The sequence below is a fragment of the Rana temporaria genome, chromosome 5 (assembly GCF_905171775.1).
Source record: "Rana temporaria chromosome 5, aRanTem1.1, whole genome shotgun sequence".
Classification (NCBI taxonomy): Eukaryota; Metazoa; Chordata; class Amphibia; order Anura; family Ranidae; genus Rana; species Rana temporaria.
Genome location: NC_053493.1, coordinates 44,058,892 through 44,084,758, shown reverse-complemented (window position 1 = coordinate 44,084,758; position 25,867 = coordinate 44,058,892). Strand labels below are relative to the sequence as shown.

At 45.3% G+C, this 25,867-nt stretch overlaps 1 protein-coding gene across 1 annotated transcript in view; it reads left to right on the top strand.

The window, feature by feature from the left end:
• The window catches only part of NSUN6 (NOP2/Sun RNA methyltransferase 6), a 53,168-nt gene that overhangs the window by 22,321 nt on the left and 4,980 nt on the right, over nucleotides 1–25,867 (top strand). Inside the window, 7 exon segments of the mRNA XM_040352487.1 lie at nucleotides 8,991–9,085; nucleotides 9,088–9,146; nucleotides 14,160–14,241; nucleotides 16,795–16,914; nucleotides 18,487–18,631; nucleotides 22,728–22,879; nucleotides 25,810–25,867. The exon segment at nucleotides 25,810–25,867 is cut by the window's right edge and continues 68 nt beyond it. Coding sequence (XP_040208421.1) covers nucleotides 8,991–9,085; nucleotides 9,088–9,146; nucleotides 14,160–14,241; nucleotides 16,795–16,914; nucleotides 18,487–18,631; nucleotides 22,728–22,879; nucleotides 25,810–25,867 — 711 coding nt within the window.

Sequence of the window (25,867 nt, the reverse complement as noted above, 5' to 3'; positions counted from 1 at the left end):
GCAAAGGGGGCAGTGCATGCTATAAATTCTGCAGGGTGCCCAAACTTTTGCAGACGCCATTTTTTTGTTTTCTGTAATTTTGAAAGTGTAAATGATGGAAATAAAATCTAACTTTCTTTATCGTTACATCACGGGACACAGAGCGGCATTCATTACTATATGGGTTATATGGAGTACCTTCAGGTGATGGACACTGGCAATCTCAAACAGGAAATGCCCCTCCCTATATAACCCCCTCCCATAGGAGGAGTACCTCAGTTTTTACGCCAGTGTCTTAGGTGTTGGTCATGGTTTAGCTTGCCTCCGCATCCTTGGGATTAGGTGAGCTAACCGGTTCTGTCCAAAGGCCTCAGCGCTAAAGTGGTCAGTAACCGGACCCCAAACCCTTGGGGTATAGCCCATAATGCTTTTCTTTTTAGAGAGCTGGACCCTGGGCCCAGAACTTAGAAACCTTTGGGGGCCTAATGTTTCTGTTGCCAGAGTGCTATATGGGCCCAGGACAGTGGATCCTTCATAGGAACCCAGGGCCTGAAGGTCTAGACATCCCCACGGAGATGGGGGAAGATTGGGCCTCTTGCTTGGCAAAGTCCTGCGGCATGGAGCAGGTAAGTGAGGGGAAAACTTGCGGAACTTGGTTCTTAGCAGGTTTTTTCTGGGGGGTCACAGGGGACATGCCTAAAGTTATGCGCTGCATCTGGCAAACTAGTCACATATCTTAATGATAGGATGGCTCTATGTGTATTATTCCCCATAAAAAGTGACCTCCCTTGTAGTATTGGAAAAGCATTGAGTGGGGCCTGTGTAATATAAATGTGTATGTGTGTGTCAGAGAGCTATGCTTACCTGCAAGCCTCCAGGCGATGCTCCATCGGTTCTTCCTCCTCAGAGCCTGCAAAGCAGGCAAAACGCTGACCTCCTCGTGGTTCCAGGATTGGAGCAGAGAGGCTCCCTTCCCCCCAACCCCCCCCCCCCTGTGGGCGGGCGCGCGCGCGCGTCCCCGTGTTATAGGCGCAATTCGCGCCGTTTAGCTGAGGGGGGAAGGGCGGGTCAGTTGCTTAAGGAAGGGGCGGCCCTTCCTTTTTCGTTCCAACAGCTCATTCTAACATTGGAACTGAGGAGGAAAAGACCAGAGCGGCAGCACGGGGCGCCGAGGACACACAGTGGCCAGAAAGGATATTACAGTCTTCAGAAGACTGTTTTCAAGCCTAGAAATAGGCTGTTCTTTTCCATCTCAATAGTTTTTCTTGGCAATACTACTCAGGGGGACAGAATGCTTTTTCTTTCCTGGATTTGAAAAAAAAAAAAAAGAAAAGAAAAGGAAAAGAATTGAAAAAAAAAAAAAAAAAAAAAGATTCATCAAGGGGAGAGGAGGCATTTTTTATCCCCCAAACAGGTGTTTGGGCAATTAACTATTTATAGTTCCAAGTACCAATAAGCTAGCAGGTGTACCTCGGTATTGTACCATGGCATCCGGGTCAGAGGGTACAAGAGGTGGGGCTTCCCCCAGAGAGTCTGAGGTCTCGGACAAAGTTATGCCGCTGCTTTCCCCAGAGGGAGCCTTGGGGCCATCGGGATCTGGGGCTGGAGCTGGCGCGGGTCAGTCCAACCCTAAGATGGTCACGGACGAGGTATTACTCACCTCTTTAAGAGAGATGGAGAAAAGAATGGGAAAAATGATAGCCACAGCTATGCGGGGCAGTAAGCGGATTAGATCTCCGTCGCCCGAGCGTGGACCCTCAGAAGAGGAGGTCCTTTCCTCAGGGGAATTGGACGACCTCTTGGACAAGGACCAAGTAGGTTCGGGGATCGAAGACCAGGATACAGAGGAGTCTGGAGCAGTCTCCCAAGGGGAGAGCTGGTGGATCCAAGCCTTAACGGACTTGGTCCATAGTGCATTTAACTTGCCAGTACCAGATCTCCAAGTGTCGACGGTTTCAGCTTTGGGCTCACTAAGGGCGCCTCAAAGCAATGCAGTGTTTCCGATCCATCCTCTGCTAGAGGAAGTTTTGTTCCAAGACTGGAGCAAGCCAAATAAAATCTTTTTACCACCTAAAAGATTCTCTGTCCTATATCCTATGGAAGATAAATTTTCCAAGAGATGGGCTACTCCTGCAGTGGACGCAGCCATCTCATGTGTTAACAGATCGTTAACATGCCCTGTAGAAAACATACAGGTGTTCAAAGATCCGGTTGATAAACGCTTGGAAGCACTACTTAAGAACTCCTTCACTACTGCAGGGGCAGTAGTGCAGCCAGCTGTGGCTGCGATTGGGGTTGCTCAAGCATTATCGGATCAAATTAAGCAGATGCTTAAACTTATTCCTGCCCAGCAGGCAGAAGAGTTTTCGGATGTCCCTAGGGCCATATGCTTTACGGTAGACGCGATTAAGGATTCTATCCAGCAAGCGTCACGTTTATCGTTATCCCTTATCCATATGAGAAGACTCTTATGGTTAAAAAGCTGGGAGGCCGAGCCCCCATGCAAAAAGCTCCTGGTAGGGTTCCCCTTCCATGGAGGACGACTCTTCGGAGAAGACCTAGATAAATACATTCAGACCATTTCAAATGGCAAAAGTACTCTTTTGCCAACTAAGAAGAGGCTTCAGGGGCCTGCGTTTAAACGACAGTACTCCCCTGGGCAGGGGCCCTCTAATGCCAAACAGTATCGACGGCCTCCTGCGAAAGCCAACTTCGGCTTCAACAGCAAGTCGCAGGGACAGGCTGCTAGAGGCAGAAGGCAGTGGTTTCGCAAACCAGCAAAACCAGGCCCCAAGCCGACCTTATGAAGGGACGCCCCCACCCACGAAGGTGGGGGGAAGGCTGCGACTCTTTTCAGAGGTTTGGGAAGCCAGCATTCCCGACAAGTGGGTACGGTCTTCCGTGGCCACGGGCTACAAATTAGATTTCCGAAGGTTTCCTCCTCCTCATTTCCAGGAGTCGAGGATTCCAAATGATCCGGAGAAGGGAGCCGCATTAATGTCGGCATTAAATCATCTACTTTCCCAGGAAGTAATAGTAGAGGTACCAGTCCTGGAACAGGGGCTAGGTTTCTACTCCAACCTATTCATCATCCCAAAGTCCAATGGAGATGTCAGGCCAATTTTGGACCTAAAGATGGTAAATGCATACCTAAAGGTCCGTTCATTTCGGATGGAATCCGTGCGGTCAGCAGCTACCACACTCCAAAAGGACGACTTCATAGCGTCCATAGACATAAAGGATGCCTACCTTCATGTTCCAATTTATCAGCCACATCAAAGATATCTACGCTTCATGGTGGCTTCGCGTCATTTCCAATTCGTGGCGCTTCCCTTCGGGTTGGCTACGGCCCCCCGGGTGTTCACGAAGGTCCTAGCTCCAATCCTAGCCAAACTAAGGATCCAAGGGGTCACGATCCTAGCATACCTGGACGACCTCCTAGTCATAGATCACTCGTCTCCCAGCTTGGAGCGAGCAGTGGCCCTCACGGTCCAATACCTAGAGAGGTTCGGCTGGGTCCTAAATCGAGAAAAGTCAGCATTCCAGCCCACAAGGCAGTTGGAATATCTCGGCATGAGATTAGACACAGAACAACAAAGAGTGTTTTTACCTCTGATGAAGGTCAAGGCCATCAAGGAATTAATCCTACTGGTTCTAAGCAAGAAAGAACCGACTATTCGCCTATGTATGAGGTTACTAGGCAAGATGGTGGCCACATTCGAGGCGGTACCATACGCCCAGAGCCACACTCGCATCCTGCAGGCAGCCATCCTGTCAGCATGGAGCAGAAGGCCACAGGCCTTGGATATCCCGTTGCCGCTCTCATCAAGAGTCCGACAAAGTCTGTGTTGGTGGTTAGATCCTCAGAATCTACTGAAGGGGAAATCCTTCAGCCCAGTGGCCTGGAAGATAGTGACCACAGACGCCAGCCTGACGGGCTGGGGAGCAATTTTGGATGGTTGCATTCGCCAAGGTACTTGGGCAAAGCCAGAGAAGCAGTTGCCCATCAACATCTTGGAGCTCAGAGCTGCTCGACTAGCCCTCAGGGCTTGGACGTCAAAATTGCAGGGGTTCCCGGTGAGAATTCAATCAGACAATGCCACGGCCGTGGCATTCATAAATCACCAAGGGGGAACCAAGAGTCAAGCCGCTCAGAGAGAGGTGAGCTTGATTCTCCTATGGGCAGAGGCTCATGTGCCCTGCATATCGGCAATATTTATTCCAGGAGTGGACAACTTTCAGGCGGACTTCTTAAGCCGCCAGACTCTATTGCCGGGGGAATGGTCTCTGCATCCACAAATCTTTCAAGCACTCTGCCAAAGATGGGGAGTGCCGGACGTGGATGTCATGGCATCGAGACTCAACAAGAAGCTAGACAGGTTCATATCCCGCTCAAGGGATCCGATGGCCTGCGGAACCGATGCGCTGGTTTGCCCTTGGCATCAGTTCAAACTTCTTTATGCGTTTCCCCCGCTCCAGTTACTACCCCGCCTGCTGCGCAGGATCAGGGTGGAGCACATACCAGTCATCCTGGTAGCTCCAGCATGGCCCAGAAGGGCATGGTACTCACTCATCCTAAAGATGGTAGTGGGAGACCCTTGGACTCTTCCTCTACGGCCAGACCTGCTATTGCAAGGTCCGATCCTCCACCCTGCCTTACGGCATCTAAATTTGACGGCCTGGAAGCTGAATCCCTGATTCTCAGGGGTAGAGGTCTGTCTCAGAAAGTAATCTCTACCCTAATCAGAGCCAGGAAACCGGTCTCTAGGGTGATTTATTACAGGGTCTGGAAGGCCTATGTAAGCTGGTGTGAGTCCAAGCTTTGGCTTTCTCGCAAGTTTACCATCGATAGAGTTTTAAGTTTTCTCCAGCTAGGAGTGGATAAGGGATTGGCATTAAGCACAATCAAGGGACAGATTTCAGCTCCGTCAGTGTGGTTTCAGCGGCCGCTGGCCACCCACTCGCTGGTTAAGACCTTCCTTCAAGGGGTCTTACGTATTAAACCTCCAGTTAAATCCCCGCTTTGTCCGTGGGATTTAAATCTTGTTCTGTCAAGTTTACAGAAACAACCGTTTGAGCCGTTGGCTGAAATTCCTTTGGTTTTACTGACAAGGAAGTTAGTATTTTTGGTCGCCATAGTTTCCGCAAGAAGAGTATCGGAACTGGCGGCCTTATCCTGTAAGGAACCATATCTTATTTTTCATAAGGACAAGGTCGTTCTCCGCCCTCATCCTTCCTTCCTACCGAAGGTTATATCCAGTTTTCATCTAAACCAGGATTTGGTATTACCATCCTTCTTCCCTAAACCCACTTCCAGAAAGGAAGGGTTGCTGCATACCTTGGATATTGTCAGGGCCATGAAGGCCTATCTTAAAGCTACAGAGAAGATCCGGAAGACGGATGTGTTGTTCATTTTACCGGATGGGCCCAAGAAGGGGCAGGCAGCTGCAAAGTCCACCATCTCTAGGTGGATTAAGCAGTTAATCACTCAGGCCTACGGCTTGAAAGGGTTGCCTCCTCCAGTATCATTAAGGGCTCATTCTACTAGGGCCATGGGCGCCTCCTGGGCAGCACATCACCAGATCTCTATGGCTCAAGTTTGCAAGGCGGCAACCTGGTCTTCTGTCCACACGTTTACAAAATTCTACCAGTTGGACGTAAGAAGGAATACTGATACAGCCTTTGGGCAGGCAGTGCTGCAGGCTGCAGTTTGAGACCCTCGGATTCCGGGGGCTCCCTTTTGAGTTAAATTTAAAATTTAAAATTATTTTTCTCAACTAAGTTGGATTTATTATGATTTGAGTATATCTCTAAATTAAATCCTTTTGTCTTGGAGATGTTCTCCCTCCCCTCATTGTAGGCATTGCTTTGGGACATCCCATATAGTAATGAATGCCGCTCTGTGTTCCGTGATGTAACGATAAAGAAAAAGAGATTTTTAATACAGCTTACCTGTAAAATCTTTTTCTTGGAGTACATCACGGGACACAGAGCTCCCACCCCTCTTTTGGGGACCATTTTGGGAGGCATACTGCTTGCTACAAAACTGAGGTACTCCTCCTATGGGAGGGGGTTATATAGGGAGGGGCATTTCCTGTTTGAGATTGCCAGTGTCCATCACCTGAAGGTACTCCATATAACCCATATAGTAATGAATGCCGCTCTGTGTCCCGTGATGTACTCCAAGAAAAAGATTTTACAGGTAAGCTGTATTAAAAATCTCTTTTTTTTTGACATATTAAAAAAAAATGTCTAATCTGTAATTTGATGCCTTTTGGAGATTTTTTTCATCTTTCCTTGGCTTCGTTATGCACATTAATACAATTTTTTACCTGGGGTGCCCAAACTTTCGATCCCCACTGTACCTGTTCTAATGATGGAAAGGGTCTCAGGATGACATCCAAAATAGTATTTCTTTATTAAATGCATGTAAAGCAGCCTATGCATTTCAGACTATGGTTAAAGCGGTGGTTCACCCTAAAATCCACTTTCTGTCACTAGATCCAGCCATACTGCTGACATCTGCAGTATGCTGGATTTTTTTTTCTTTTTTTTTGTACTTATCGTTTTATCCGTATGTCTGCTCCGGCTCGAGCGGGGAATCCGTCGGGGAATGGGCGTTCCTAAGTAAAGCGCAGTTGATTGACGGGCTTGGATAGCACGTCACACCTTCCGGAAATAGCCAACGTGACTCTCGGCTGCTTACGGCGCTATACGGCGCCTGCGCCTGCCGTGTAGAGCTGACTGCGCAGGCGCCGTAAATTGCCGAGAGTCACGTCGGCTATTTCCGGAAGGTGTGACGCGCTATCCAAGCCTGTCAATCAACTGCGCTTTACTTAGGAACGCCTATACCCGGAATGATACGCCGCTCGGAGCCGGAGCAGACATACGGATAAAACGATAAGTACAAAAAAAATAAAAATCCAGCATACTGCAGATGTCAGCAGTATGCTGGATCTAGTGACAGAAAGTGGATTTTAGGGTGAACCACCGCTTTAAGCACTGTTTGATAGTGCAAAACACGTCAGCTCTTCTGTCCGTTCTGCTGTGGCATGTATTTTTTTATCCTGTTTTATGAATAAAAGGCAAATTTCTATTTCGTTCATGGACGGACACAGCCTTAATCTTGACAAAGTGGGTATTAGCCTTCCTTTAGGAGTGACTAGGCAGAAAGTGTTAACAACTTCAAAGCTGAACAGCTCCACCCAGGGGGCGGTCCTACTGGCTATATCCCCTTAGCCTGTACTAAGCAGCTCAGTTTTTTTCTGCCTAGTTAAGGCATCTGTCGAATGCTAAGGAGATGACGTGGTATTCCTTGGACTTTGTCTGAGCTCCGAGAGCATACTTGTCTGTTACTGCTCCGTTCCGGAGTTCAGTTTGTTTCGGTGGCTGGTGCCAAGAAGGGCCCAGCGGTCTCATTGGCCACCATTTCAAGGTGGATCCGACAGATCGTGATCGGGCTTACGCTATAAAGGGTCGGGCGCCTCCCTGTCACGATGCATTCGACCAGGCCAATAGGTGCTTCTTGGGCTTTCTGACATCAAGCGTCTGTTTCCCAGGTGTGTAAGGCGGCGACCTGGGAATTAAAACTCCTCAGTTGAGGAGCTCTGTTTTGTTTTGGGGTGAAGTTTTATTTTATGCTGTTCCCACCCCACGTTTTGACACTGCTTCGGGACGTCCTACTTTGTCAAGATTAAGGCTGTGTCCGTCCATGAATGAAAGAGAAAATAGGATTTTATACTCACCGTAAAATCCTTTGCGAGTTCATGGACGGACACAGCACCCACCCCTCTTTTCTAAGTTTGTACTGCTTTTGACAAACTGAGCTGCTTAGTGCAGGCTGAGGGGATATAGCCAGTAGGACCGCCCCCTGGCTAGTCACTCCTAAAGGAAGGCTAATACTCACTTTGTCAAGATTAATGCTGTGTCTGTCCATGAACTCGGAGAAAAAGATTTTACTGTCAGGTTACCTGTGGCCAGGTGACAGGTGCACCCCGTTGGGGTCAGGGATGCACCACAGGGTAGTGAACCCTATAGCCGACTGCTGCTATCAGAGAGGAGGCGTGAACCAAAGATTCCCCAGGGCGCGGAGTCTAAGACCCAGCTTTGTGTTCACCAGAGCCTCTAGTGGTGAGGATGGCCTTCGCGACAGCTGGATCCAGGTCGCGACCCCTGGGATCCCCTAGGTCACGCTCCGCAGGGAGAGAGGGGAAGCAGGACAAGCGATAGCGATGGGTAAGCCGAGGTCAGGGCAACAGGCAGACAAGGGTAACCGAGGGACAGGCAAAAGGTCAGGGTCACAGGCAAACAGGAGAAGTCAGGATCGAGCCAAAAACGGTACACAGGAAGGTAATCGTAGCACACTGCAGACAGGAACTTAAGCTAACAACACGGTTGAACAGCACTGCAGACCTGCAGTGCAACAGTTAATATAGGCTTCCTGTGATGGCCTGGGGTTGAGCCATACAGGGAGGAAGGTAATAAAAGACAGCCAGGAAGAGAGTCGGGCCTCTAATCAACACATGGAGACAGGTAAGCTGCCAGACCTTATTGCATATCCATGACATTTACGGTGAGTATAAATTTTTTTTATTTTTTTTTGGAGTGTGGCTGTCCATAACGTCTTATTTCATACGCATTTCAGACGTTGGTCCTTAGTCATGGCCATGACTAAGGACTAATGTCTGAAACGCGTAGGAGTGTTTTACAGCTTTGTACATCCATTTAATAAAGAAATACAATTTTGGATATCATCTTGAATGCCAACCATCCCATTACTTATTCTGGTATGTTGGAGGTGTCAGCAGCCTCAAGGTCTGAGCACCGGGGCAGAGATTTTATGTGGGAAGGTTGCAGCACTTATACACCGGTTTTCCTGTTCTAATGATGCCTTGAGTTCCCTAAATCCCAGACTATTATTATATTTATTATAGTCAGTGTGCATATGTATGTAATTGTATGTATATACTGTAGTTATGGCTGTTTTTAGTATTTTTATTTTTGCCTTTTAGGGATGAAGACAGGTGACGAGGTGTCTGTGTTCTCCGACATCGAAGGGAAATGTAGACGGGGCGCAGTTGAGTTTGATGGAGCTAAAGTTTTTTTATTGGCAATGGAATAGCAGAACTGAGCCGCTCAGACATCTTCTGTACAAACAGCCCTATAAAGTAAGTAAAACCGATGCAGGTCTTAAATAAAAGCTGGATTTGTATGTTATCTACATCGCAACCAGTCAAATGTTTAACTAATTTAGTTATTCAATCTTATGGATAATTTTTGTGGTTGGGGGGGGGGAAAGGGCAGTTGAAATGTGTTGTTCGCGATGAGACACAGGTGGCAAAAAGATACAACTACCGGGTTTCCCCGAAAATAAACCCTACCCCGAAAATAAGACCTAGCATGATTTTTGGGGAGGACTGCAATATAAGCCCCACCCTGAAAATAAGCCCTAGTAAAGTCCATGTAAAAATATATAATTTTGTTTTGTAAAAATTTTATATAATGTCCACTGTGTCATTTTATAACTTTAATGTCAAAAATACCCTTTTTACAATGCCAATGGGCGCTCACGTTACCAACTGGAGATCTTTTCTTCTCCTGGCTGACGTCAGCAGCCCCCTCCTTGGCAGTGTTTGGAGCGAGGAAGAGGAGCTCTGGCCGATCATGCAGCCCAGCAGCGCTGTAAATAAGGTATTGTCGACAGTAAAATTTTAAAGGGAGACTCGCTGTACATAATATAATATTTTTACACAACGGATTACATATTTTTGGGATTAAATGTGTCATAATGAGGACTCGTGAGCTGACAGAGGGAGAGAAGACATCCCCCGAAAATAAACCCTAGTGTTGTTGTTGTTTTTTTTTTTGTAGAAGAAATGAATATAAGACCTGGTCTTATTTTTGGGGAAACACAGTAAAAAGCAAATTTTTACTGCTGTCTGTGTTAAGCCTCTTACACATGGCCGAGAATCCTGTCGTAAAAACCTTCGAGGGGATTCTTGTCAAGCTTTCCTTGCGTACACACTGTCAAGACAAAATCTCGTCGTTCTAAAACGCGGTGACGTACAACACGTACGACGGCACTATAAAGGGGAAGTTTGATTCCACTGGCGCCACCCTTGGGGCTGCTTTTGCTAATCTCGTGTTATTGCGTGTTAGTAAACGTTTGAGAGACGATTCTCACTTTTCAGTCTTCGTGCTTTCAGATCATTTTCTGCTGTTCAGAATGCTGACGAATGTGTTATCTCCATTACAGACGCTAGTTTTGCCAGAAGGAGCGCTCCCATCTCATACTTGATTCTGAGCATGCACGTTTTTTTAAGACTCTGAAAAGCATGCACACAAACGTTTTTCTCGAGAATCACGACGAGAAAATTGAGACTCCTGACGAGAAAATAGAGAGCAGGTTTTTTTTTCTTTTTCGCGAGATTCACAACAGTTTTCTCGACGAAAAACCTCTGCCAGCAGTTTTCTTGCCGTGAAAAACGAGCGCGTGTGCAACTGTTGGAGAGAATTTCTCTCGCTTCTTGTCCTGGCGACAAACTTTTTACCAGACCATGAAGTGAAGGATTCTCTGATTGCAGTAAAACCTAATAGAGGTTCTAATTCTTCCCCATTCTATCCAAAAAAATAAATAAATAAATAAAAAAGGTTGGGATACATAGATGACATAAAAGAGCAGTTACTCTTTAAAAGAAAAATTAAAGGTAGAGTTTCATCTTAATGAATTTTAAGGGCCAATTCCCACTGGTCCGCAGTCAAATCGCAGAGCAGCTGGAGCAATTCAGCACTCAAGTCGCTCTGATTTGCCTGCTGCCAGTGTGGTGCATGATTTAGTGCACCGCATTATCCTTCTTTTTTTATTTAAATTTTTTGATGCAAGTTTTATTTGAAGTGTACAAAACATACACTTCATTCACTGCAGTGCTGGATGGCACGATGCGCTGCTCTGCCTGATATTGCAGTACAATTCGGGTTGGTATGCTGCAATAAAATGTAGCGCTAGGCTGCATTGCTGTGTGCATGGGAGGCATAGGTTGTTTTGCCATGCAGTAAAATGTCTGTCACTGCATATATAGGTAGATTCAGGTAGAGTTTGGCCGGCTTATCAGTAGATAAGCCGGCCTAACTCAGAATCTACGCTGCCGTATGTTTATGCGTATGCAGTAGGGGTGCAACGGATCGTCACCGATCCGTGATCCGAACGGGCCACCCTGTTCGGATCGGCACACCATGCGATCCGCGGAGCGCTCCGGAGCCTCGGCCGTAGGAAAGTCCCCGGCTTCGGCCTAGCTCTGGAGCGGTGGCCATCTTGCTCCACCCCTGTGTGCTTGCCAGAGCCCAATGCACAGCGCGACACGCCTCCCCGCACAGCGCGACACTCCTCCCCGCACAGCGTGCTCACTGCAGCCATGTGGAGAGTGGAGACAGCATGAACAGTGAGCTTCTGCAGGTAGGAGATCCGTTGCAATAGTAGTAAGCATTGTAAATGTTCAATCTGAAGCAGACAAATAGCAAGACAGAGGGAGATAAGGGGCCAGAGGTATTTGTGGAGAGGCCCCCTAACAGCTGCATCTGTAATGGGAGGACATGGGGGCAAGTGGACATCTTTCATTACACCCAACAGAGTATTAGATTCAGTTATGTTCATCACAAAATTGAGCTTATACCCTTAAATACAGTATTTGTAAATCCGACGGACTGTTTAAATGTTAAATTTAATGTGAAAATCAGAGGTGTTCTGTCACATTAGCAATAAACAGTCCGTCGGATTTCCAAACACTGTATTTAAGGGTATAAGCTCCGTTTTTGTGTTGAGAATAACTGTGAAATCTAAAACTCTGGTGGGTGTAACAAGATTTGTCTTTTTTTTTATTTTATTGCTGATCCGAAAATGATCCGATCCGTGACTCCTGATCCGAGGATCGATCCGATCCGTGAGTTTTTTTGATCCGTTGCACCCCTAGTATGCAGAGATACAGAGATACGCTTAAACATATCTAAAATAGGACGGCTTGTGCCGTCCTATCTTAGATTGCAATTTTTCTGATGGCCGCTAGATGGTTCTTCCATTGCGGCCGGCGTATATTATGTAAATGAGGGGATATGCCGATTCACGTACGTACGCCAGGCCGACGCAGTACTTTTACGCGGTTTACATAAGAGATAGGCCGTGTAAAGTTAGAGCTAGGCTCTAGTGGAATAGTAATGTCAAGTATGGCCGCCGTTCCCGCCGCAAAATTAGAAATTTTTACGTCCTTTGCTTAAGTCATCCACGAATCGGTATTTACATCGTTTACGTCCACGTCAAAATCAATAGGCCGTACGGCGTACTTAGCCGCAATGCACACTGGGAAATGTAGTCGCCCGGCGCATGCGCAGTGACAAAAAAACTTAAAAAACGTGAGGTCAAGCCTCATTGCCATTAAACACGCCCCCCCTCAACCCATTTGAATTAGGCGCCCTTACGCCCGCCGCATTTACACTACGCCGCCCTAAGTAAGGAGGCAAGTACTTTGTGAATCATGTACTTGCCTCTCTTACTTAAGGCGGCGTAGTGTAAACACGCTAGGCCAGTGTTTCTCAACTCCAGTCCTCGGGGCGCACCAACAGGTCTTGTTTTCAGGCTTTCCATTATTGTGCACAGGTGATTTTATCAGTTTCACTGCCTTAGTAATTACCACAGCAGTTTGATCTGAGGGAAATCCTGAAAACATGACCTGTTGGTGCGCCCCGAGGACTGGAGTTGAGAAACACTGCGCTAGGCTACGCCGCCGCAAAAGAGCGCACCCGTACCTGAATCTACCCATTTAAGCGTATCTCTGTTTGAGCATACGCTTAAACATACGGCGGCGTAGATTCTGAGTTAGGCCGGCTTATCTACTGATAAGCCGGCCTAACTCTACCTGAATCTATCTAATAGTGTCCAGAAAAAAGTGTATATCTAGGGCGCTCCAAGCTTTTGAATCCTGACAGATAGTCTGTATTGGAGAGGGTAGCAAATCTTCACACACTTTAGGCAGCACTCAGGAAGACAAGCAATCTCTAATGGAAACAGAAAAACAAACAAGGCGCCTCTAAGTGCAGAAGTATAAAACTTTTAATATCCCCTAGAGGGTTAAAAACACTTACCTGCTACATGCCCTTTTTATCCACTATCTTGTAAGTGCATCCAGGAGATGTTTCAGTGGCAGGGCAGTCCCAGTCTGTGATGGTAAAGCTTCTAGGGAAGTCCACAAGATAACAGCCGACTTGCTGGAGCCTGGGGATGACGTCAGAGGAAGTGAGACAGAAACCAGCATGGAACACAAACAGGAAGTGAACAGGAAGTGTGTCATAGAGGTGGCCTCTATGACACACTTCCTGTCCACTTCCTGTTTGTGTTCCATGCTGTTTTCTGTCTCACTTCCTCTGACATCATCCCCAGGCTCCAACTTTGTGTCCTCTGAATATTCACAGCACAAGTCGGCTGTTATCTCGTGGACTTCCCTGGAAGCTTTACCATCACAGACTGGGACTGCCCTGCCACTGGAACATCTCCTAGATGCACTTACCTGCTACATGCCTGTTTTTATCCACTATCTTGTAAGTGTTTTTAAACCCTTTAGATTCGGTTCACACTAGGGCGACACGACTTCCAGCACGACTTTCAGAAGCAACTCCAACACGACTTGAGCATGAACCACAGGGCGGTCTGGGGAGATTTACAACACGACTTGAAGTCGTCTCCAGGACAGGAGACATTCCAGTGGCCAATAAAACAACCATCAGCTCTGGGAGAGGGAGGGGTTTGCCTGAGAAATGTATGTTATCTTCCTGGAAAGTAGCTTCAGTTAAGACAGTGATCCGACTTCTGAGGCGACTTCCATTGAAATCAATGGGTACAAATCGCCTACAAGTCGGATTGAAGTAGTACAGGAACCTTTTCTGAAGTCGGATCGCCTTGAGTCGTGTATATTAACACTGCTCCCATTCACTTCCATTGTTTTTCTCTACAGCACGACTTGGGATGACTTGAGGCGACATGAAGTCGGATCGCAAGTCGCCCCAGTGTGAACCGGCTCTTAGGGGAAATTAAAAGTTTTATACTTCTGCACTTAGAGGCGCCTTGTTTGTTTTTCTGATTGCATATAGTGTGAATTATCACTCTTTCTGAATGAACTCTTTTTCTTTTATTATAGGGGGAAAGGCATCAGAATGACAGAACCGGTATACTCCAGTCCATCCTTTGACAATATGCTGCCTGGATATATATTCTTGCAGGTAAATCAGAATGAGAACTCTGACAGGTTTATTCACTAAAGCATTGCAAAGAGCAGGAAGGACCCACAGAGTGCGGTATCCTAGAATAACCAATCGGAATAATGCGATAAGCTGCGCTCCAGGCAAACTTCAAAATGACTAAGTAAATTGACAAGCATTCTGCAAAAATATATTCATGCTACTTACTGTGATATTCTTCTTCACCGTCTCGGTTTTCTGTCTTTTTGGTACTGGACATGTTTTCCCACTTATTATCTGTTAGGTAGTTGTTACTGTTTACTGGGCTGAGATACAGATGTCAGCATGAAGAGTAGTGTGGGAAGGATTAGTAAAATTCTGCTATGATCAGCTCACCTGCCGTGTTTCTGCTCTGCCTCCCCTTTTGCTTGTATCTTGCTGCTAGTGTAGGGTTAAGATGGCCATACACCCATAGATTTCTTCCTTTCAGCTTGCGGGCTGAACAATGGAAATCTGAACAGATTCCTCCATCCACCCTACACCGTATGGATAGATGAATTATGACAGCAGGCATCACCAGCTGTCAGATAACCCAGACAGCAGCTTCATCTGATTGGATATAGGAGCTGTTTGGCTGACAATTTCTCACCCAGCTCCTTATATTTTTTAATCAATGTTATTTGGAAAAAGGTGTGTTTTTGGCTTAATCAAGTTTAATGCGAATACATGAAAAATGCATTAAAGGAGAAGTATGGCTAACGCTCTTTTGACCTTACTCCTCCAACGGGTCACAGAAGTGCATTTAATTTTTCACTCCTATGACCCGTATTCAGCTACAATTTAAAGGCCGCTATCATTTAGCTGATCCTGGCTCTGGAAAGATCCCGATTTTATTGTTAGGATACACCCTGACGCTTGCTCAGCCGCACTTCCTGAGAGCCTGGGCCCGTTGCTCCCGCTCCCTCCACAGCACTGGAGGGGCAGAGCGGTGACTGACAGTAACTGGCTCTCTGCTCGCTGAAGACTGAGAACTCAGTGATCAACAGTCTTTGATCACTCAGTTCTCGAGCCTTAGAGCCAGCAGGAAGGTATCTAGGTGAGCACATATGTTTGTTTTTATTTTTATTTATTTTTTATTATGACTCGGTTCAAGGACACGGACATAGTGAGTGCCCAGGAATCATGAATAGGCAGTGCTGGGAAAACTGCGATGGTATGCTCCATCGCAGTTTTTCCTATAAGAGAACTGGTTCTCTTTTTTTTTTTTTTTTTTTTTTGTCCGGCGGTTTTTGGGCAGTTTTCCAGTCGAAAAAACTGCGAGGCGCATACACACAGCTAGGATTCCCAGCCAAAAGCTTTCCTCAGTTTTCCCGTCGGGAAAACCGGCCGTGCATAAGGGTGAAAAAACAATATTAGGTGAGAAGGCTGGAATCCCAGAGTTGGGCTGATCGGCAGACAAATACAAACTGTCATTTAGTCTGGTTTTTACTACACTGAACCCGTCTTCCTTGTTGTTTTTGTTTTATTGGTTTTTACAAGTATGCCAGTAAACAAGTTAAAATTCGGGGGCACCATTACCTGAAAACATACACAGTTGGTGACACAAGATTGTTGGGATGTAAAGGCATGGTGTACATAGTACATAATAAATAAAAAAATGAACATGAATTACAAGATTGTAAAATAGACGACAGCTGTTCCTAAACTAAAGATCCCCAAGATATAATCTACTGTAAATAATTCATGGAGATGTGGATGTGTGGCTTTCCTGAATGGGTGGCACCTGCTCAGCTAGTGGAGAGCGGTGTGAATACAATCCCATAATTCACAGAAAATGAAAACTTATTTCCCTCCAAGTCAAGTCATATGTCCATAAAACCCGGTAGGGTATGGGGCAGGGGGGTAACAAAAACAACTTTAGAGGATAAGTTCACCTTTGGTAACATGTTACACCCGTATTTAGGGTGCAAAATGTAACATGTTAACAAAGCGCACCTGCTTGCACCCTGACCCTATCCCTCATTGTGACAGCAGGCGAGGGATCCTATCCCTGCACCCGTTGTTACAATTTGAAAACAGCGCGGCTATGCGGGGCCCGCCCACATGTCCCCATCTGTCATTCATTCAAAGTTTCCTGTGAATAAATAGACTACAACTACCGGGCACTTGTGATTGCTGTCTACATTTTCTTACCTGAATAAAAGATGTGCAATATTTTTTTTTTTTTTACAAAAGGTGAACTTGGCCTTTAACAACAGCGCAAAGAGAAAACCATCATCCATCCTTGTTTGTAATCTTTTTTTTTTTTTTTTTTTAATCAGAAGAAAGTTTTATTTGAACACATTCAAGCATAAATGTTTCATAAACATTCACAAAAGAATGTAAAGTTGAAATGTACAAAAATAAATAGTCACAGCTTCCATCCTCATAGAGCTATGTACAGATGTCAGCTCATTGAAGAGAACGTACAACCCCACCTAGTGGCCAAAAACAGAAATGACAGTACCAATAGAGTACCACTATGGCACATTCCAAAATCATATAGTATTAATCAACATTAAGTACCGTAATCAACTCTTTGCTTTTACCTTCTAGAATTTACCGTCTGCTGTTGTCAGCCATGTTTTGAGCCCTCAGCCCGGGGAACGGGTGTTGGATATGTGTGCAGCTCCTGAAGGAAAGACCACTCACATTGCGTCTCTTATGAATGACGAGGTAAGGAAAAGACTCCACACCTCCCATACAAAACTACCATTGGTATATCGGCAGGAAACAGGAATGAGGTGAAATTACCCAACTGGCCCGAACATTTGCTGCAGGTCAGGATTTTGTTTGCCTTGTAGTCCATGTTCTCTCCAGCAAAAAAGACACAACTGAGCATGTGCAGGTCGGCTACCCTGCCTGTGTTAGCTTGCCTTTCCCAGATAGACAGTGCAGGAGGGGGAGGATCTATGCATACAGGATCAAACAGCATTTTTACACAATGCAGAGGATTAACCCCTTAAGTTACACAGTGAGTATAACACGCATGCTATGCTGAATATACAGACTGATTTTACTGTTGTGGGTTTAGTAACACTTTAAGCCTCGTACATATGTTTAGAATATTGGATGAATGACCGTCCGTTATTTTTGCATGGTAGTCTCCTATCAAAAAATTAAGAGGTTTGGAAGTGATGTATTGTATTGTAATGTATTTGTTTCCGAGCATGCGCGATCTTGATCACTCAATTTTTTTCTAACGAATGCTGTACTGATTAACTACTTCAATATCGAGCACTTTCACCCCCTTCCTTCCTGCCCAGGCCAAGTTTCAGCTTTCAGCGCTGTCGCACTTTGAATGAAATTTGTACATGTCATGCAACACTGTACCCATATGACATTTTTATCTTTTTCTTTTCTCCACACAAATGGAGCTTTATTTTTGGTATTTAATCACCACAGGGATTTTTTTTTTTTTTTTTTGCTAAACAAACCAAAAAAGACAAAAAAAATGAAATAGTTTAGTTCTGCAAAGAAGTAATTTTTCTCGTTCACTGATGTGCGCTGATGAGGTGACACTGATGTTGTCAATGATGAAGCTGCACTGATAGGCAACATTGATGGGCAGCAGTGATTGGGCTGCACTGATCAGTGCCCTGATTATCTGTGTACATGTCACTTGCCGGTTACCAGCTCTCCTTTCCTCACGCAGACGGCAGACAGCGTGCAAGGAAAGTATTGCCGATAACCAGCAAGTCTTTTTACATTGTGATCAGCTGTGACTGGACACAGCTGATCACATGGTAATGGGCCGCTGTGATTTGCCCTTTACCGCAATATATTTTCAGCTTTGTCCGAAGGACACAGTGATCGCAAAATGCTCCCCAGGGCGCGCGGTTCCAGGACGACGTCCATGGATACCCCTTCCGGAACAACAGAGCTGCATTGTAGTCGTCTTTCAGCTATAGAGCGGTAATGAAGTGGTTAAACAAAAATCGTTCATTCTGGTATTTTACAAAAAAAAATGTGTTTTTCCCTTCGGATTATTTCGCATGAGCTGTCCTGATCGGCTCTTGAAAGCTGTGTACTAACGATCAGATTATCGTACGATTGCTTAGAAAGCTATGTTTTCGTCAGATTTCCTCATCGTGTGTACTAGGCCTTATACAGTGCTTTGCACCTCTGTATTCATATTCTTGCACTATGTTTGCTGTGCTTTTGTACCTCTTTACTGTACGCCTTTGAAAACTTGAACAAAACTGATCAAACATAAATAATACAATTGTTAAGTGTCTACATTCCCAGGGAGAAGTCATAGCTGTGGACAAGATAGCCAACAAAGTGGAGAAAATAAAGCATAATGCTTCACTGCTACAACTCAAATGTATCCAGGCCTACTGCTTCAACAGCACCAAGGCTGTGCTACGTGAGCCCAAGGGGCTGGAACCAGGTAAGAAGTCACTGAGAAGTGGAGCATTGTCCTTAAATTGGCCATATAGAAAGGGATGCGTGGTGGTCACATCTATACTTAATAGCTCAGGGGTGTCCAAACTTTTTTCAAAGAGGGCCAGATTTGATGAAGTGAACATGCGTGAAGGCCGACCATTTTGCTTGACATTCTTTGAACCATAAAAATTTGGTCTAAGTGTGTTCGTTCAAAAAACATTGCCCAACAAGAATTGTGAGTAAAGAGAGGAGCTCTGTGTGTTATTTGGATATACCCTATTTATTGGCGTATAACACGCACCCCTTCCCTTTAAGAGGGAAGTCTAATAAAAAAAATTAAATTTTAAATTAAGGTCTGTGAAGCAGATCCCCACTCCATCACAGATACAGACCCCCCCCCCCCCATTACAGACCCCAATTCATCACAGATCCCCCCCATTACAGACCCCAATTCATCACAGATCCCCCCCATCAGACCCCAATTCATCACAGATGCCCCCCCCCCCCATTACAGACTCCACTTCATCACAGATCCCCCCCCCCCCCCACTCCATCACAAACCCCACTCCATCACAGTCCTCCCTCGATATTACAGTCAGACAGACTGTCTCTTTCATCAACGCAGCATTCCCCCTCCCCATGCTCCCCTACCTTAATCACACAAGCCGTGAAGCACGCATGGCATGACAGGTCCAGACAAAGGGCGGAACTTTTCAAGTTAAAGGCAGGTGATTGGTTGCTGGGACTGCCCCACTGTCTAGCAACCAATCACCTGCTTTGTAACTTGAAAAGCCCCGCCCTTTGTCTGAACCTGCAGCGCTTCCAGGCTTGTGTGAATAAGGTGTGTGGGGAGGAAGGGGGAGTGATGTGATGTAAAGGAGAGACCTGCCACGCCTCCCATGTAATCAATGATGTTAGCGGTGGGCAGGATTTGGCCCGCGAGCCACCATTTAGTGATGCCCGATGTATATCTTTTGTGGCCTCGTTGCTGGGAGATATATATATGTCCAGATAACCAGGCGGGCCGTTCAAAACCGGAATGCGGGCCGCGATTGGCCCGCGGCCGGACTTTGGACATGCCTGATATAGATGGATGTTTGTAGACACCTGACTATCGTAGCTATATGAGCTTGCTGGGCATTCCAATACAAACTTATGGGCAATAATGTGGAGCTGTGATCCACAATCCCCTTACAGCTATAAAAGCCTTCGCTCTTCTGGAAGACTTCATCCAAGTTGGCTTGTGTCTGTAAGAAGGTGTGCCCGTTCAGCAAAAGCAAGTAAAAAGAGATCAGGTGTTGATGTTGGGTGAGAAGACCTAATTTGCAATCCTTATTCCAATTCATCCCAATTGTTGGGTGTTTAACAGGATTGAGGTCAGGGCACTGTGTAGGATACTTGAGTTCCTGCAAACCAAACTGGCCTGTGCTCGTAGGCAGGCACCCTTGATATTGGCACTGCGAGGAGGACCGTTGCTCTTGGGATCAGTGTTTTCCTGTATTTTCCATAATGACCTGTTTAAAAGATAAGTTCACCTCTATGAATGTGTTACATGTTCCATCCATATTTAGGGTATAACATGTAACAGCGATAAATCCTAGTGAAAACTACCTCTCCCTTCCTTTCTTTAGTTTGGGAAAAGGAAATGGCTGGCAATTTTTGGATTGACTGCTTCCCTATTAGGATTGTATTGCTGATAATCCAGATGGGCCAATAAGGGGTGTCCTTATACCTCCCTCTGATTTCACCATATGTCCATATCTGTCTACCCCAAAGTTTTGGAGCCGAATATCTATGGGATTTTAAAGAAAAATATTCATTGACACTTGGTGATTATATATGCAGTACCTGATAAAAGTTCTCCTGAAGAAGCCATCGTTTGGTGAAACATGTAGAGATTAGAATCAGCTGCATCTGGTGCTCTTGTGTAAAACTGCCTGGCCATACGATGTGTGGGGCAGACAGCTCACAATTACAGTCTGCAGGAGCCCTGCATGGCATCAGTGATATGCTAATCACTGGTTCAATTCTTTCCAGGCTCCTAAAACAAAACGTAGTAAATGCACTTTTTTTTTTTTACCTGCAAAAAAAATTGCATTTATTATTTTTTGTTAAAAGGTGAGCTTATCCTTTTTTAAAGTTTGGCAACATCTCACTGTAGAAAGTTTCGGGGGCGCACAAGGCTGCGATCAGTAACATGCCATATCCCCGGGACACGGCGCATCCCCGATCTCGGTAAAGAGCCGATGACGAGACTCTTTACCTATGTAGTCGGCTGTGTCCAATCACAACTGATCACATGTAAACAAAAATGCCGGTTATATATGCAGTACCTGATAAAAGTTCTCCTGAAGAAGCCATCGTTTGGTGAAACATGTAGAGATTAGAATCAGCTGCATCTGGTGCTCTTGTGTAAAACTGCCTGGCCATACGATGTGTGGGGCAGACAGCTCACAATTACAGTCTGCAGGAGCCCTGCATGGCATCAGTGATATGCTAATCACTGGTTCAATTCTTTCCAGGCTCCTAAAACAAAACGTAGTAAATGCACTTTTTTTTTTTTACCTGCAAAAAAAATTGCATTTATTATTTTTTGTTAAAAGGTGAGCTTATCCTTTTTTAAAGTTTGGCAACATCTCACTGTAGAAAGTTTCGGGGGCGCACAAGGCTGCGATCAGTAACATGCCATATCCCCGGGACACGGCGCATCCCCGATCTCGGTAAAGAGCCGATGACGAGACTCTTTACCTATGTAGTCGGCTGTGTCCAATCACAACTGATCACATGTAAACAAAAATGCCGGTTATTGGCTCTCCTCTCCTCACACTAACAGCCGATCAGAGGCATTTCCTCACAGGGGAGACCTGTACAGATCAATGATTACCAGTGCCCATCTGTGATGCCAGTCAGTGCCCAATAGTGCTGCCCATCAGTGCAGCCTCATCAGCGCACATCAGCGAAGGAGAAAAATTGCTCATTTTACAACATTTTCTAACAAACAAAGAAACTGGCAAAAAATAAAAAACCCAGATTAAATACCACCAAAAGAAAGCTCTATCTTTCTAAAAAAAAAAAATGTTATTTTTTTTATTTGGGTACAGTGTTGCATGACTGAGTAAATGTTATTCAAATTGTGACAGCACTAAAAGCTGAAAAATGGCCTGGGCGCAGGAAGGTGATGAAAGTGCCGATATTGAAGTGGCTAAAGCGGATGTAAAGCCACTCTCATCCTTTCTAAACTACTGCCATAGTGCTGATCTATAAGGATATAGATGCCTCCTGCATGTATCCTTACCTGTCAAATGTCTCCCCTCTGTCTGTTGTAAAAACTGAAAAACTGCAGATTCTGTGGGCGGGTCTGTTGTCTGGAGCTCTGTGGGTAGAGTCGTGATGTCAGTAGACACCCCGCCCTCCTCTACACTCCCCTCCCTACACTAAATTCTGCTATGATCAGTAACATCCAGTCAAAATCCAGAAAAGTAACCACATGACTTCAGAAAAAGGGGTGGGAATTAAAAAATAATGCCTGTCTTCAGGCTAGTGCATGAGATATGTAAATAACCTGTCACTCACAGCAAGGGGGTGGAACGGACTAAGGTTTTTTTCTGTAAGTCCATTTTATTTCACTGAACAATAAAAGAGGATTGATCAGAGCTGGATTAACTCTGTGTGGTAAGACTGGGCACAGATGATAGGACATTTTTATACTGTACATTGTGACATAAAAAAAAAAATTGGGTTAAGCAAATTGTTTTTCTGAATGTGTTGCGAATTTTGCTTGCCTGGAGATTTTGCCATAAGGCTTTATGTTACAATACAGCTTTGTCCGCTTGCTGTGTTGTGTTGGCTGTTAGGCTGTATATCAGATACACAGCTCAACAGCTAACACTTATTACGACACTGGGGTTCCCCATGTGATTATGGTAGCAGATCCCACCTCTTAGCATTTTCTTTCTCTGTAATGATCTATCCCGATATCAAAGAAAAAGAAGCTGGTAACATTTAGACTTGAACTATGCTAAAACCCTTTAATGCTTGTATTGAAGAGTATATAGTAGTTTTATGTTGTTTTTATTTAATGCTATACAATCATTTTCCAGGTCTTGGCCCTCCATTCTGTCCAGAGTCATTTGACCGCATTCTCTTGGATGCTCCTTGTAGCGGGATGGGGCTGAGGCCTAGTATGGCTTGTCCACTATCCCTAAAAGAACTCGCTTCTTATCAGCCTCTGCAGCGCAAACTTTTAAGCACGGTAAGGGCCCCTGTAGAAGTAATTGCCATATGATTAGTGAAATGGAAGGGAATGTCTTTTGGGCTTCAGATTTATCTTACAGCCAGTAATACACTTGTGGGCTGCATGTTGCCGGTAGGCATTGCACTTTCTGTTTGTTATGACTGATTATCCAGGGGGTTATTGGAAGGGGTAATAAACCAAGGAATGTAATAAAGGTCATTAGAAAATATGTAAAAGTTTTATACAATAAATCCCTTATTTGTGGTGGAGATATCTGTGTGAGATCTCAGCTTGGGTCTTTGAGGCCTTGGCACCAATAGGGCAAGTGAGCACTGCTAAGAGTTCAACTTACTGGGAATTGCTGTAGGTTAGAGTTAAAGGGGTTGTAAACCCGTGTGTGTGTTGTGTTTTTTTTTTTTAATAACAAACATGTTATACTTGCCTCCACTGTGCAGTTTATTTTGCACAGAGTGGCCCCAATCCACTTCTTCTGGGGTCCCCTGAGGGTGCTGGTAGCTCCTTCCCACATCGGGTGTCCATTTTGGAGTAGCGCTCTCCTTGGTGGACACCGGTACGGGCGCTCCCGAGCCCTGCTTTTGCATGTATTCACACAGAAAGCAGGACCCAGCGCCCGCATCATTGGATTTGATTGACAGCAGTGGGGGCCAATGACTGCAGTGCTATCGATCTATCCAATCGGGACACGAGAAACCAGCTAGAGATGGTTAAATTTCAAAATGTGAGAGTACACCAACCACAGGATGGGCTGTGGGTGTCTCGCAGTAATACAGTGCCGCGTCCTAGATTATAGCAAAAAAAGGGGGAGAATTGTTGGAGGAACAATGAAATGGACTTTTTCTAAGTCCATTTCATTGTTCCTCCAACAATTCTCCAGCTAGAGATGGTGTGCTCATCCCTGGCTGGAGAAAGACAGCGTTCAGGTTAGTAAAACGGGGGGCTGCAGCACTACAGAAGGTTTTTCACCTTAAACCCCTTTAAGACAAGGGCTGACATGCTAAAACCCTCCTGAGAGGAGTTCCTTCCCTCCTTGAGGTCCCATGCTTTATAATTACATTTTCAAGATGTCTTCCCTTTTCTGCTTCTGGCCCTGGGCAGTCCTATATGATACAGAGAGTGGTGTTCACTTGATGTAATCGGCGCGTTCTTAACATTTATATACTGTGACTGCATTGCTTTGTGGCGACACCCTCTCAGGGGGCAGGTCCATGACACCCTGCAATCACAGTAGGTCCTAAGTCTTCCGAGTTGAGTGAACCTGTTTCTTTCACGGTTACAGATGCTCCTTAAAATGAAGTCGGTATAGTAGGGATTGATATTTTTCAGCCCAATGCAGACTTCCTGCAGAATAATGCAGTCAACCATCAACTTTCCCTGGCCCTTCAGAATTAAGCACTGCAGCACCTTCATCTCTTTGCGGAGTGGTGCCTCGATTTATGTGATTGGATGTCAAAGTGATCAGGTGATTTGGAGCCTGTCCTACTGCCTCTCAATCGTTGCTAGGTGATTGTGCGCTGGAAGTGACTGCATGATCGCTGTGCTGGAAATACCCCAATGAGTCCATTGCCAGCACAAAAAAGGTGTTTGTGGCAGCACACTTCTGTGTTGCCACATTCATGCATAAAGCTGTTGGGAAGGGGTTTGTGGTTTCTAAAGTCACAGCATACACTTTCATCTTATAAAATTAGCATTGTAATAACAATACAACAAAATACTTATTTTTGACAACCCAGTATAGGCTTAGTTGAAAGATCTCCTTTCATGTTGAGTCCTGCCTGTCTGCTGGCCATCTCTTTCCACAACTTCCTGGATTCCCAGCATGCTTTGCAGCTTCTCTTCTGCTGTTTACTTTCCAATTCTAAGGACTACATATCCCATGGTACCTTGCCTGCAAGCAGTGAGAATTCAAGGAAGTAAATGTGTGAGGATCTTCACAAAGTAAGTTTACAAACTTCAGGATCACTCAGATTAATAGCAGTAGGCTAAAAATAATGGAAACACAATGTAGAAATTAATAACAAAGGACACACCCCCCTGCCACGCCCCCTTAAAGGAGAATTCTTACCATTACAATTTCTTTTTACTGGCTTGTGGAATTTACAAATGCAGAAATTTAGAAATTGGATGGAAGGTTTAGCACTAGGAAACACTTTTTGAAAGATAAATAGTACATTTTAGGTACAACTATATAGATCAGACCAAAATGAGGGACAAATAAGGATGGCAGAGGGACAGTCCCTCAAAATCAGGGACACTTGGGAGCTATGGATTAAGTTTGGACAGTAGATACACTTTACAGTTTGTTTAAAGCGGGGGTTCACCCAAATTTTTTTTTTTTTAACATTAGCTTGAGGCTTATTATGGGAAGCACAATCGGGTGTTTTTTTTTTTTAAATCAATGCAGTACATACCTTTTTAGAGATAGATGTTCTCCGCGGCTTCCGGGTATGGTCTGCGGGACTGGGCGTTCCTATTTGATTGACAGGCTTCCGACCTTCGCATACAGCGCGTCACGCGTTGCCGAAAGAAGCCGAACGTTGGTGTGGCTCTATACGGCGCCTGCGCACCGACGTTCGGCTACTTTCGGCAACTCGTGACGCGCTGTATGCGAAGGTCGGAAGCCTGTCAATCAGAACGCCCAGTCCCGCAGACCATACCCAGAAGCCGCGGAGAACATCTATCTCTAAAAAGGTATGTACTGCATTGATTTAAAAAAAAAAACACCCGATTGTGCTTCCCATAATAAGCCTCAAGCTAATGTTAAAAATGTTGTTTTTTTGGTGAACCCCCGCTTTAAGGTACAATGGCAGCTTATGTAGGACATGAAGTTGCACTGCACAGTTACAAAGAATGTGCGGTGCCTCAGTGACAGTGCGGATCCTTTCATTGCTGTGTTCTTTTCTCAGCACTTTCACTTTTTCCCCCATTAGGCAGTTGAGTTGTTGAAACCTGGAGGCACGCTGGTTTACAGCACATGTACTATAACTT